Source organism: Thermobia domestica, chromosome 9, assembly GCF_964235325.1.
Source record: "Thermobia domestica chromosome 9, izTheDome1.hap1.1, whole genome shotgun sequence".
NCBI lineage: Eukaryota > Metazoa > Arthropoda > Insecta > Zygentoma > Lepismatidae > Thermobia > Thermobia domestica.
The window spans coordinates 109371645-109386951 of record NC_137462.1 but is presented as its reverse complement, the minus strand read 5'-3'; the positions used below and the strand labels follow the sequence as shown (position 1 = coordinate 109386951).

Sequence of the window (15307 nt, the reverse complement as noted above, 5' to 3'; positions counted from 1 at the left end):
AATCAGTATTTGGAAGGAGTGATCTTGAAAAAATATACACCCTGGACTGAATCAGTGACCTTGCACAGACGTGAGCACTGTATCACTACGCTACTGTTCCCTTTATCATTTCATTGAAAATTATGATAAAAATATGGAGCATTTTATTTTAGCTGCGAAAAGGAGAGATGGTAATTAATAATGTCAAAATATAACTATGACCAGTTGGCGTACGCAAAAGTTCGATAAGAAGGGTCAAACTCCCAAGTTCATTTAGTTTCAGGGCTTGTAAACGTATCTTAATGTGGTAAGTGCTTATCTTTGCGTAACATCTAGCTCAAGGTAGGGAGCTAAAACCTCAAACCTTCCTTGCGTACGTCACTGACTATGACGCATATCTCACCTAAAAATAAGCCCATAACTTTTACCACCTTATATCACAGTATTTTCTACATGTATGTACTCCAAATTATAATATTGCATTTGGTTTTAAAGTTATTTTGTAAAAGATAAAAGAGGATAAATTTTTCCTTCTCAAAGATCTTAACTTTTATTAGCTTCTCAAGATTTATTAATAGTGGAACCGCCAAGATATTGCCTAATATTTCATTTGATACTTCCATAATACCACTAGCTCGTTTGATACTACTGGTTTGCAAATGTGATGTTAGTACAAAATTTTAAAACAGTAAAATCTAAATGAAGTAATCATAAAAATAAAATCACACAAAATTAACGTGTTGTCACTTTCCATCGTTCTTATTCATTTAATATCGTGCTTTGTCAGTTACGTAACATGGATTCCATTTTTTTAAAATTCAACACTATCATTTAAGTTTTCTTCGTATCTCCTGACTATTAGGGTTTTTGTAGTTAGTATTAAAGTACTGTCAATAGTTTTATTCAAATCTGAAATGAAACCAAAAGGTGGCTTATTTCCATTTTTCAATTTAAGACAAAAAAAAAAAAATCACCTGATCCTTCGACTATGTATTATGAATTAAAAATGAAAGTAGTAAAGAAAAAAGTACTTAGAATTTTTTCTTTCGTTTTCAATCCATAAGTCTAGTATTTGATTATCTTCTATCTTGAAATGAAAAGTGGAAAAGGCGTGAAGAAAAATGTATCTAGTCTGCTAGTAGAAGTACCCAGCTTCGCACGGGAAGAATAATGTTTATGGACAACATTTGAAAATAAAGATCTGAGTAGAATAAGTAACGACGAGCTGCTGTTGATACCCGGGCCAGTTGACATGTATGTTCTTGAATAAACTCGGGCTTAAATGTCATTGGGAGTGTCACAAATCAGTTTAGCGACCCCGAAAACTATTGATTCGACACTAACATCGGTTATTTTTGACATTTTATTTTCAACATTACACACCCCTCACACCAATGGCGTCTGAAAATGGATTTAAAAAGCATCAAGAGTGTCACTATTCATCTAAGCGATCTTAAAAACTATGGATTCGACACTAACATCGGTCGTTTCCGATTATTTTTACGTCACCCCTTCCTACCCCACCAGACTGTCTTACTCCCAGTTTAATTACGATAGTAAGTCATGTATGCATGTGAACTTCCTCTTCTTCTTCTTCTTTTTTTTAAAAAAAATAGGTCCTGAGATCCCTTTTGAAATTCCCATTTCACTCCATAGGATACATAGCAAAAAATGCTAATAGCTTAACTCTTTTCCAGACTTCGGTCTCTTCAATACAGTTACTTATAAGTATGCCAAGCTAACAGTGTGGATTTGTATACCAAACATACATAAAAATAAGTATTCATTGAGTGAACCAATCAGCTCGCGCTAATACTAAACGTGTGGTGAGGAATATACTTTCAGCAAGATCATACAGTATGTAAGACCGAATCAGATTCCCGCATCATACCATTGGCAACATTGCGTCGCTGTAAAGCAAGTTGGTCGACGTGAGAACTTTCAAGGTCAAATGTTCATTAGACTGCCTCGTACAATAATTATATATCCCTTAGGACAACTGAAAAAAGTAGCAATATGGAACAATAGGCTGATTGTAGAGTGGCAAAGCTATTTTCTCTTGTACGATCTAAGTGGCGAGTAATGACATCGAAAACAAATGCATTTCCTAGTTTTAGAATTATTTCTTGATGAAAACTTCCATAAGAGTGTATTATTATTAATACAAATAATGTTTAATAACTTCTAGGAAAATCTGTGTAAGTAACTAACAATATCTATAATCTGTTAGTAAACAGTATACTTTTTACATACACAGTGCATAAGTATAACGAACACCCAGTTAATACTGGCAACGAACTACGTGCTTTTTGGGATGAGTTTTTTTTTTTTTTTTTTTTTAATGAAAAAGATTTTCTCGAAAACTACGCATGGAAACTTAACACTAAGCATGTGTTAATCTTACCCAAGTTCTTGATTCTGTGCCATATCCCCTCTTACTTCACAAGCTACACGCTATAGGATTCACTTAACGATTTCAAAAATGGTTCCAGAATTTCTTGTCAGAAAAAAATGTATAGAAAGAGAGTAAAGATAGATCCTACACTCTCTAATGCTAGAATAATTCAAAGAGGGATACCACAAGGATCTTCATTGGGACCTTTACTATTCTCGATCCTTATAAATGATTTACCTGAATTAATTAATGACGTTGGTATTATGATGTATGCAGACGATATTAAACTGTACACAGCATTGATTGTACTGATGGAGTATCGCAAACATTGCATAAATGAAATAGTGAATTGGGCTAATGAAAATAAAATAAAATCTGTATTAATGTAATGTAATAAAATACGGTATGACAAAAGCTATATCATACGAGAAAAAACAAACTATTTGGAGATCAGGTATTACACAGAGTAAATTTAGAAAAAGTTAGAACTATTACTATTTAGAACTATTGTAATATTTGATGAAAAACTTTCATTTGATGAATATGTATAAATAAAAGACAATAACCGGAGTTGCCATGAAATTTTTAGAATTTTTATTAACTCAGTACAAGAATTTTAGTACTATACTCAGTATAAGAATTTTAATGGATTGACACATATAATGCATCGTAAAAAATTTAATAAGAGCAACATTAGCCAGTATGGACCTCTGTAGCTCAAGTTCATTCTTAAAACCTAGAGCAAATAATAAAAAAAAAATATAAAATACTTATGTTTCACAACCAGATTTCAAAACAGCACTTATAATTACGAACAATGGAATATAGGTTTAAAACTTGACTTATTGAAAAAGAGACACGTGTCATATGATCGGACACTAGTACAGAACTTTGAAAATAATAAACGATCCAGCACTTCAGGTAGTACAAAACATTTTATTGAAAGTTCCTAATGTTAGAATAAGATAGGGAATGAAGTATGTTAATAGGCATAATAGATTTATTTTAAGAAGGTTGCTAAAAATATCTTATTTTTTAAAAGCCTCAAACAGAAAAAATATTAAAAAGTTAAGATAATTGTATTATCATGAGTTTACATGTATCAACAGTTTATGTGATAAGAACTTTATACGAACATTTTATTCCCCTATTTCTTTATTAGTGTTTAGACTTCTAAGTATAAAAATGTATAATTTTGACATAGTGTTGTACATTGGCTGATCGCTGTTCATTATTATTATTATTATTATTATTATTATTATTATTATTATTATTAATTTTTGCCATTAAGGATCCATCTTCTAAGTTAAATGGTTTGCTTTCCAACACATTATACTCAAATGCGATTTATTTATGGATTGTATTAATTTGGTTTGAAATTTGATCCCGTAATATCGAATTTAAATTTCAAATTATCATAATCTTAGAGTAAATTCGACATTCCATATTTCTGATATCGGTGGGTGTAACAGTCTAACGATGTAAGAAAATGTAGATAGGTGATCCAAGATAACACTGTCGTGAGGTGGAATTCCGCTCAGGGTATAGGTGTTATTCTTGAACTATTTGTACCATTACCGAATTTTTCATTTGTTTCTCATTGCCTTCTTTACTCTGAAGAGTAGAGCAATGAGTCGTAAAATTAAAAAAAAAAAAAAACAACAAAAAAAATAGGCTTTTGATAAATTGAAAGGATATTATTTTTAAAGAGACAAGAGAATAAAATGTGACAACTTATGTATTATTAAATACTTACCAAAGTTGTAGGTTAATTTTCGTAGACTTGTCCCAGTAAAGTTGTTTTAAAGCAAAATCAGCACCAATTGTTATTTTGTAGTTCGTGGAAAATTTTCCTAGAAAGAAAAATAAATAGGTCTTTAGTACTAAGAAAATAAATATATCAGTTTATCAAGATATATATAATTTCATAAATTATTCATAAACAATCTGAGGATTTGAAAGTAAATACCAAGCAAATGATATAGAGTTGCAAGCTCACCAGATAAAAATAATTAAATAAATGTACGTTGAATTCCACAGATCAGATCACAGAACATCCGTCGAAAAAAAAATATGATAAAGCTTCAATTTAACGTCCCACACTTACAACTTTTAGGTTAAAGGACTCAGATGATTAATACAAGTAAATGTTTATGAATGAATTGGTGGAATGAGACTGTGGAAGAACCCCGAGAAAACCTACGGACACCATGTTGTACATCACAAACCTGGAGGGACCTCTCGAATTTGAAGTGAGCGCTCTTCACTGAAGTACTGTGTCCTCATGAACATCCGTCGAGTGTGTAGCGAGGTTCATATAATTGACTAGTAGTGATGATACGTTCATCGCAACAGATTGATTGTCTCAAAACCAGAGTTACGTTACGCTTAGCTATGCCAAAGAATATACAATGAGAGAAGTTGCAGCTTTTCCGAAATGTTTGAAACGAGACCATACGAGTGTTACCAGATCGGCGGACATGTCAGTCAACTAGTAATCAGTATCAGAATTGTGGTCAAGAGAAGATATTTCTTTCTTCCAACAGCAGTGCCAATTGATTAGTTTTAACTTAGACGTAAAGAAAGAAATACCAAACTATTTTTTTGTAATCTACAAGTTCCCAAGTAATCTCCAAGTGCCCACTGTTGCATCGACAATAGTTACATTTACAGACTTTTGGATTAGTGGTCTCGTGAGGCAGTAGCGTACGTAGAAATGTATTTAGGGAGGGGTCCAAACTCAATATGAGGGTATTTTATATTAGAATTCCTAAAATTGCCCCTAAAATTAGGCTAAATTTATAGAAAAGTCGAAATTTCGGGGGGGTTCGGACCCCCAGGACCCACCCCTTGCGTACGTCTCTGTCGTGAGGTTATTGATTACCTCTGGTGCAAGAGAGTTCGATTACAACCCTCATGATTGGTGGTAAACAATAACTTACCTATGACCTCGTTCCATTCGCTCATTGCATCAATTCTTCCGTTATCATTGAGTAACACTAATTATTTGCCTTCTTTATCTTGTATAGGCTAAAGGGTATAAGCTTGGGATATACCGTATTCATCGGAAGTACTGTTAGTAAATATAAATATATATTAACAGTTCTTCGAATGAATATATCCCAAACTTATTTCCTTTAGCCTAAAGGATAAAGACAAATGGTATTCTGAAGAACAATTCTCCTGACCTACTAGTCATAAAATGTTGATATTTATGAGGAAAAAGATAAACGTAATTGAAAGGAAATTCCTTCTAGTGAAAAAGAATGTTCCTATCACATCCATTCGTAGACTCATTCACATATTTCAGTCGAAAGGATTTTTTGCGTGAGTGAATTGCTAAATAACTTGATGGTATCTCCTTCTCCCTTCCCCATGAAGTTTCTGTTCGCGTGGGTATTTCAATCCTTCTCGGACAGGAAATAATATCGATTACCACAAGGTAAGTTGGCCTTGGCTCCAAAGGCTACTGACACTTTTTTACGAGTTACAAAACACTTCAGAACATAGTACCATCTTGCTTCTTCTGCGCCATTACATAACCTTGTCTACCTGCCATTTACTACCTCCGTAATAACGGAATGCAAATGTAAATATTTGCACTACGCTACTACACATAGATACACATATAAATCATCCGTCAGTATGCGGAATTACTAACATTGACTCAACAATATATAAAACTAATGCTTGTGTAGAAACGGTTCTTCAGAATTCGTTTTTTTTTTTTTTTTTTTTCCATTGAATATAACAATGCTTGGACCCTTTCCAGCACCAAAGATACACAAGATATAATAGACTGCTGTCGTGGCTAGCCACACATTTGACCAGAAACAAGATAGCCCAGCCGAGGCATAGGGAGGCAGGAGAGGATACATAGAGTGCATTGACTATATGTTTCAGTCAGTCAGAACATCAGAGATGTCTTTGTCTAGCACGTGAAAAGTGACTATGCATTTGTTGCATTTGGTCACAGCACTGTATCTCGGCTTGGCTGTCCTGTCCTCTAAGCAAGGTGCAACCTGCCGCAAAGGAAGTTCGAAGTAAAACTCGGATTTTTATATAATGCTTTTAGCTATCACTGGGAATTGAACCCAAATTCGTGCATGGAAAACAAATGGAAAAGGATGCGGCATGCATACCGTAAACTGGGGGTACTTTGCATCGCATTTTGCAGTTTTCTTCAATTACTGAGAAAACTATAGTCGAAAAGCTTAAGTTCTACATTATTGGTAGCTCAGAGTCAGCTAAATCAAATCATTACAATAGAAAAGGACAGAAGTTGGTACATGTTTCTAAATATATGTTTTAAAATGGTGCAAACTTACCACAGGATTCGTCTAACTTTGCACAATTGTTTTTCGGAGATGGTTACGAGCCTTTCTTAACGCAAACGTGCAAAATATACCTCCAAAAGTTTAACTATTCACCATATCTTATTGCCAAAATGATTAGAATACAAGTAGGATATTTTTAAACACAAACAATAAACTACAGATAGGAACAACATTTACGCTTTAAAATTGGCAACACAATTGACTGAAACCAATCTTGAAATATATGAGTGTCGAACAATCCACTTTTAGACCGATTGCATCTTGTATTCGCTGGTCTACCAGCTGTCCAAACATAGCCTAACTTCTCTGTTTTGTAATTAACATAAGGAAGAGCGACGTCACCAGAAACATTACCTCAAACCATAACTGAGATTGACGATTTGGAAAAATTCGGGTTTTTTCCCAGGTATTTGAAGCCTCGTCGTTTAATTATTTTTTTTCTTCCCTGGATTCAGGATGCGTGGTTTTTACTTCTTGTTAATAAAAAGAGTCATTTGTTGATGTATTGTGGGTAACATTGTACAGCGGGGGACACTTCTAAATGGTACACCTTAGCCGTAAATCTCCATATGGCTGTACCATTTAGAAGTGTCCCCCGCTGTACAATGTATATTCATCTATTGAAGTGAAAATCAAAATGTCGTGGGTCTACTTGGCACCAGTCATGGCACAGTGCAACTTAACCCGCCTACATGTCACTTCATCAAGTTCATTCCTGCCCTTTCTCATGTGTTTGCTTCTAAATAATAGAATTAACACTTACATCATACAGATTAAAATGCTAACTTACATATTGCTGATCAATGAAATTATACTGCGAATTTGACTTTTTTCGAAAACCTTCGGTTTCTTTCCACGGCGCTTGTGCACATACCGCGCAATCAAGGTTTTTCAAACTATCTCCCTAGATGGAAGAATTAATCAGAAGTAAAAACTCATAGATTCTGACCTTAGTCTTCACACAAATTTAAGAACAGAAAAGAGTGTTGGTGCAAAATTCCCCCACCAGGTGCAAAGTACCGCCAGTTTACGGTACTATCAAAGGGCATACATTATAATTGTCGCATGATTTTACAACTACAATAATATAAGTATTATAGCGTAAGAAGATATTTACGTAGCTTTGCAATTCATTTATTTTTATTTAATTTTCACAATGCAAAAACGTGATAGGTGTAGACAGTGTCTTTGAAGTAGTATTTTCATTGCGCAACTTGACCCTGTGTTTCTTACGAATGTGCTGGGTAAATTGGAAGAATATAGGCTGAATGAAGTTCACATATTTTTCAGTCACGATAATAATAATAATAATAATAATTATTATTATTATTATTATTATTATTATTATTATTATTATTATTATTATTATTATTTTATTATTTTATTGTAATTAAACTATATATAGCAATAGACACCATCAAAAGATATAGAACATGGTATATACCGATATGTGAGGTGTTGGGAAAGTAGTAAAATAACTACGAATTTTACTTTTACAAATCAAGCTTATTCCTTGGGGCATTGTTTCTATTCTTCGTAGCAGTGCTGGAAGGCTTCTAATGCAATATACAGTGAAAGCTGTCAACTTGGCCACCTCTCTAAGTTGGCCACCTGCTTATCTTGGCCTAGTTCGTCTTGAACCTGCATTTTTCCATAAGACATTCGTTACTTACTACTCTATAAGTTGGCCACCTGTCTATCTTGGAAGTTGGCCACACTGAAGCAATGTTTACCCTATGATGATAGTGATAAATTTACCTGCGTATCTTGGCTACGAAAAATACAATTTTGTTATTTTTCTTAACTCTTTCGAATTCCCATATGAGAGGCAGATGTTCTGTGTTTGTGACTGGACACAAAGAAGCATAGATTCGCACGATTTGTTCTTGGAGGTTAATGGCCAGAACACTACCCTCATAAAAGGGTGGTGAAGGAAGATGTGAATAAGAAAAAGCACGTACAGGAATTCAGGAAATGGTTGTACGTATTTGTTTACCCTGTCTGTTTTGGTAAAACCATTAGCTATATCGGCTTCTTTCATCAGTGAGAAGCTTTAGTAATTCCGGAAAATTCTCAAGGTTAAAGCTCTCAAGGTTAAAGCTCAATTGTCATTTATTGGCACCTGACTGCATGTCAAAAGGTAGCGGACGTTTTTAGATATGAATTCCCTCAAGATTTTCTCAAAACATCTTTTGCTCCGAGGGAAACACTTCTAGTTCATTAACAAGAGGTAGTTAACTACAATATTAGAATGTGCATATCTGCCAAAAAGAACAAAGCAAATATGTCTAGAATGAACAACCATTCAGTAACAACTGAAAAGAAGTCATAAATTACATATGAATTTCTCAATTTATAACTTAGCTTTTCTTGTTTTCAATCTGAATAACTCAGTGTGCTATAATATCAATTTTAATAAACTGCGTACATACACTTCTATTGGCTGTTTGTGTTATTGTGTTTTCAATCCGAATAATCCAATGTACCAGACTAGTTTTCAGGAAGAGAAAGGTATGCATATATATTAAACATACTATTAAGAGCGCCGATCCTGGGGGACCGAGGGGGCCTGGGACCCCCAAAGCTCATGTGGCCCCTATTTTATTTATGAGTATACAATATTTGGTATAATTTGAGTGCAATTTGTCTTAAAATCTTCATATATATACCTTCTGCATCTGAATACCCCCCCCCCAAATTTACAGAGAAATCGGCGCTCTTGCATACTATAGTAATATTTTTATGATTACTCTATATACATTATTTATAAGTAGCTGTCGTGCCACTGCTTATTAAAATTTTGCAATCAAGTAATACTAGAAATCTATTCTAAAAATACACAAATCACACTTATTTTCTGTAAGTTGGCCACTTTTCGATGGAACCGATGATTGCCAACATAGACAGGGTTCACTGTACTAACATCTTTCAGCTCGCCGGTTACACTCTTCTGGATATTACATAAAGCACGGCGCAAAATTTAAGGTCACCAGGTCGCCATTGGCAACTAGAAATTTAGAGCTGGCGACCAGTTTTCAGTAGGAATGGCTTCTGTCTAAATTTACAGGACTGTCTCTGTTTCACACGAAAATAATTGTCACGGAGTGAGAGAGAACACGGAATGTGAAGTCTCCACACTGCTGTAATTCGCCCTCCTTTCGCACCCTCAATCGAAAGATATATTTTTAAATATGTATATAAATTGTCCAATTCAAAATTTATTAACCTCAATCTAATTGTCTAGTTTTGAAGTTTTATGCCTTGATGTAATCTCTTTCTTTGTCAAACCAAAGGCCGTGGAGAGGACCTTCTCATAATTTGTACTTTGACAGATACTGGCGACCATCATTTTTGGATTGGCGAGTGGGTCTAACTTTGAAATTTTGTGCTCTGCATAAAGTATACATATGGCGCTGAGATCCGAAGAATAAGGGGCTGAGAAACCAGAGGAATGTTTTTTCTACCAAACATTCATTTATGGAGATTAGTGTGTGACATGGTGCAGCGTGTCCGCAGTGAGCTAACCTCTGCGAATTCGAAATTATTCTGTATTTTTTTTTTTTTTTTTTAATTTTAGAAGAATATTGTTTGCAAAGCAACTGTTGCCCCAAAATTACATACCATATAAAATTATTCTCTGAAAAAAAATAACAAAATAAGCTGTTCTAACATAAGTATCAGTCAGGAACGTGTTTTTTCAGTTGCCTCAATAAGTATATTTTAGTATTTGATCCTTGAAGGTTTACCGGAAATATAATTAATGTGCTGTTCCAGTGAAAACTTATTGTCAACATAAATACCCAAAAAGTATACACAAGCTGAGGTAAACTATATTCAATAAGTACTTTTCTTAAGCTAAAATTATACATTGAGTTTTACTCTCATTAGCCTTAAACCAAATCTCAGTTTGAGCCAGGAATTTTCAGTCATAAAACGGTATTAGCATTTTAAAAAGTTGTGTCATCAGCATATAACGCTGAGTGAGCAGGTAATGGTAGTTAATAAAAATAAAAATGATCCAAGTACAGAACTCTTGTAATACTTCAAACTTATATAGTGACAAAATACTTAACCTTTATATAGTGATACTGTACAGTGACAAAATTGAGTTTTATTATTGACAACAGCAGTGCAATATAGTCGACAATAGGTGGATGTGTATGTTCGAATTCCATGTTCGAAGGTTTCTGCAGCTATAGGATAGATAAAAGAATATAATAATTTTGACAAACAAACGATAAAGTAGATAATTATTTAGAAAGAATATGTAACAATAAACTAGTACATCATATGCCATGCCATATCCACCAGGAATATCTTTCACTTCTTGATAATACACATGAGCAACAGAAGGGACCTCGGTCCCCCTGGTTCACGAAAACAAATTCCTTAAGATTTTCTTAATATAAATATAAAAAAAAAAAACTACCAAACGTAATATATGGCGACCAGGGAGATGACCCCCCTAGAAAATTTTCTTCGGGCGCCCATGATAATACAGTATTGTTTCACATACTTCATATTATATATATTTGCTGCAGTATATTTCATGCAACTGGATCGAATGGTAGCAAAGTAATTTAGAAAAGTTCTCTGTGTTACTGTCATTTATTTTCTGTCCTGTGTCGTACGAATATTTTGTAATTTGTGTCGCACCACTTACTTCAGTGCTGCTTCACATAGGCCTATCTATATGACATTCTTGTGTGTATCCCGACTTATGTGTGTTGCTCGTTCTTGTACTGCGAAAAGTTACTGTCTGATAATTACCATGTTCGTAGTACTCTATTTGTGTCGGAGTTTCCCTATTTGGGATTTCTTTTCAGATCCTATGTTCATAAAGTCTACGGTTTGACTCGTTTAGTCTTTCCATGAGTGTCACATTAATCATGTATCTAAACGTCCATTTCTTGTCCACAAATATTGCTGATATTTAATAGATGACCAATGGGTGAGGAACAAGAATACGCATTGGACAGGTTGTTCCTGTAGTGGACGTTTTTAACATAGAACACATCAAAATGTTAAGTTTTACTGTTGTTGCTGATCAGTTTCATTTTGCGGCTTCATTAGATGTCGATTGAATATGTTTCACAAACATCCATAAAATATCCATATGTAGTGACATTGTCATTTCCTTTGAGTGTATTTTGGATAACTAGAACTATTTGCATATTGTTGTCTGGGAAGAGTAAAGAAAAAATAATCTGATATAATAAGCTACCCCCCCCCAAAAAAAAATAATGTCTTATGTCTTTCTTCGATATCGTCCAAGATACTCTCACGATAACGAGTAAAGCCCAGCAATGAAGTAAATGATATTATGAGATAAAATCGTGTGAATGCTTGTGTAGTTTTAGTTTGGTGGAACGAGCCTATATTTACGTAAGTAGCTTTCAGCTAGAGATATCTCTTATCAGCATTGATAAACACGTAGTATCTAAGGACACAATAGAAGTGTGTTGTTAAATAGCTTTAGCTCATCCAGATTATACTTTTCTCATATGTACACACATAATGGCGGATATATGGACCGGCAGCTCCAGAAACTGAGTCGAGAGGTGGAGGGAGGCTCTGTAAATGTAAAGATGAAAAATCTAGGTATCCAATGAGATTATGAAGAGAAAAAACTAGGGTGTATCAGAAGTTGTACGAAGACAAAATAATGTCTAGTTTCACCACAGAGAACAGGACTCGCAAGCATATACAGTACAATGATTACGTTGAAAACACAGATCATGATAGTGTTTTTGACCAGTTTATTCACTTTAAACATTGTATCGCAAAGTACGCAATAATCGTACTAGAATTATCCCATATTTAAGGTTATTGTTGAAAACAGACTGCTTCACAACTAATAGGTACACATTATAGATAGTGGCGCCGATTTCTGAACATCTTTAAGTAGAAGGGCGTTCGGGGATGTAAGTTTCGTTGTCAGATATCCAAGTAAAGACCCAAGTAAAAATATCCAAATCCAAAGGGACCAACTAAACTTTGGGGAGAGCCTGTCCACCAAGGATCGACGCTCATGAGTATTAAATTTTTCTACCTAAATCAATCTTTTTCATAATGCCTTATATACTAATACATATATATACAAGTGGCGGGATTATCTAGTACACATAGACCAAGGGCCAAGGGGGTGATAACTTCTCCCCCCTTAGGGAACTTTTGCCACTATATTAGAAATGTTCCTTAGGGTCCCTAGCATCAAAAAATAGTTATTGGTCAACATATAAGTGCAACACCTGGGTCCTGGGGCTCTTAACCCTTTAGCACCCGTGTATATTTACAGATATCGATGGGATCTCTTTAAATGACCGTAGATCAGGCTGTTAGTGCAACGCTAGAACAAGTTATACCCCGATCGATTTCTAAGATTGTAGGCCACATAATAACTAAAAGAATCGCGAAAAGGGACGTTTTTAAGGCAAATTTTCTTAAATTCTCAATTATTTTTCCTTTGTACACAGAAATGTCCCGTTCATTACGCAAACTGAAAGCCTACAATCTTACAAATCGATCGAGGTATAACTTGTTCCAGTGTTACACTAACAGCCTGATCTACGGTCATTTAAAGAGATCCCATCGATGTTTGTAAATATACCCGGCTGCTAAAGGGTTAAGGGCCTCAGGACCCAGGTGTTGCACTTATATGTTGACCAACAACTATTTTTTGATTCTAGGGACCCTAAGGAACATTTCTAATATAGTGACAAAAATTCCCTAAGGAAGGGGGAGTTATCACCCCCTTGGCCCTTGGTCTAACAGGGGTTAACTCTCACAAGTTCAAATAAAATTTCAGGTTCTCACGATTTTTCAATTAACACATTTGAAAAATTTGGAAAGTTAAAAGAAAATCGTATTAAAAAGTAAAAAAAAAAAAATCTAAGAAAACATTTTCTGCTTGTGCCTGATTATAAGAAAAGCATGGGGAGTGATCTCATATACAATTATTTTATTTGTGTGGTAATTGAATAACATTAATTGTTTGTATATGAGAGCGTTCCCATGCTTTTCTTTTTAGTCTCGCATAAACAGAAATATTTAAAATATTATTTATAAATATTAATTTTCTTGAAAATACCTTTTATTTTTAGTACGATCTGTTCTTTTTATTTATTTATTTATTTATTTATTAAAAAACAATGTTTCTTTTAAATATATCTTCTTTTATAAAGCCAATTTCAGATTACGTTTTCTAAAAACAAATGAAATACTCATCGAGAACTTATAGATAACAACTTTCCTGTAATCTAAGCTTATGAATATTCTTTTAATTTACAAATGTAAAAGTGTCGCCGGAAACTTATGTAATCAGATGCCTAATACTTTAATGTATTGTTCTAACTTTCAGATATTGACGTAGTATGTGAATTAAGAAATAAATTCTTGAACTAGTAGCAAGCCAATAACAAAGGAAGTAAATCGCTAGCTGACAAGACACTGCCATACCGAAAATAATCTGTTTCCCTTTGGCTATGTCGTTAACGTTTTCGCTTAACGAGTGAGAGGACCATGTTTGATTCCTTGTGTGAGTTCATGGTTTGCATGTCTCATACACCTTCTGTACTGAAAATGGGTGTTAAACTCTCAAATAAATAAATAAATAGACGTATGTGGGACATCAAGTTAAATCATAAACTAAAACCACCCAAAATAATTGGTTCTGAAATGCAGAGTTGGCTGGTTTAAATCAAGGTGGTTACAAAATCAATTTACACCAAAAAAGTGAACTTAAAAATATAAAAATGACAGAAATCCTGTAAACTTCAAGGTAACTTTTTCACATATTTCAAACAGTTTAGAAGATTTTACATACATGATAAACCAAGGAAACATGAGTGTAAGTAATTTATTGAAATTAACAATATTTTCTGCATTTGCGTGTCTATGAATGGATCAGATCAGAGTAAACTTAAATGATTTGTATCTTTATTCACTTCTCTTATTGATATGAAAATTGTGATAGGACTCAGTAACTAACTTCGAATAAATTAGATAGTCTGTATTCTGTAGTCTTTTGAGGTTGTCCATTTATAATAATGTGTTTAACTCGAATTTCCTCGCGGCTAAGCAGTTAGCGTATTGGCCTTTGGCGTGGGAGAGCCAGGTTCAATTCCCGGCGGGAGCTCACGTGGTTTGGATTCTACGTTAAGCTGTAGGTTCACGTCTCATATAGCATCGGTGCTCAAAGGGACGTTAAACTAAATTAAAATCAAATCAAATGTGTTTATCTTTGTGTATAGTTTGTGTATATCTTTGTGCATATCTTTGTGTATATCTTTGTGTCCACAGTGATTTCATTTGTGTATCTTCTGAAGTGACTCTTACAATATTCACAAATATGCAATATCAGTACAACTTATTTCTGTCAAGTGTCCTCTGTGGATAAATCAGTACATTCGCCTAGTTTTTAATCAAGGGGTCCTGCGTTCTAGTCCAGATGAAGGACAATTTCTCTCGAGTGCAAACCGAGTAATGGTTAGGATACCAATTTAACCTTTAGGTTGCACGTGCGACGTTTACACTTTTGGATACTACATGTTATGTTTCTTTACAGTTTGCCTGATAAAGCCGTTCTATGCGCATT

General features: G+C 34.2%; 1 protein-coding gene across 1 annotated transcript in view; it reads right to left on the bottom strand.

The window, feature by feature from the left end:
* Positions 1-15307, bottom strand: part of LOC145694922 (ras-related protein Rab-32-like) — a 100562-nt gene that overhangs the window by 28234 nt on the left and 57021 nt on the right. Inside the window, exon 3 of the mRNA XM_081771692.1 lies at positions 4131-4227. Coding sequence (XP_081627818.1) covers positions 4131-4227 — 97 coding nt within the window. The remainder of the gene's footprint in view (positions 1-4130; positions 4228-15307) is intronic.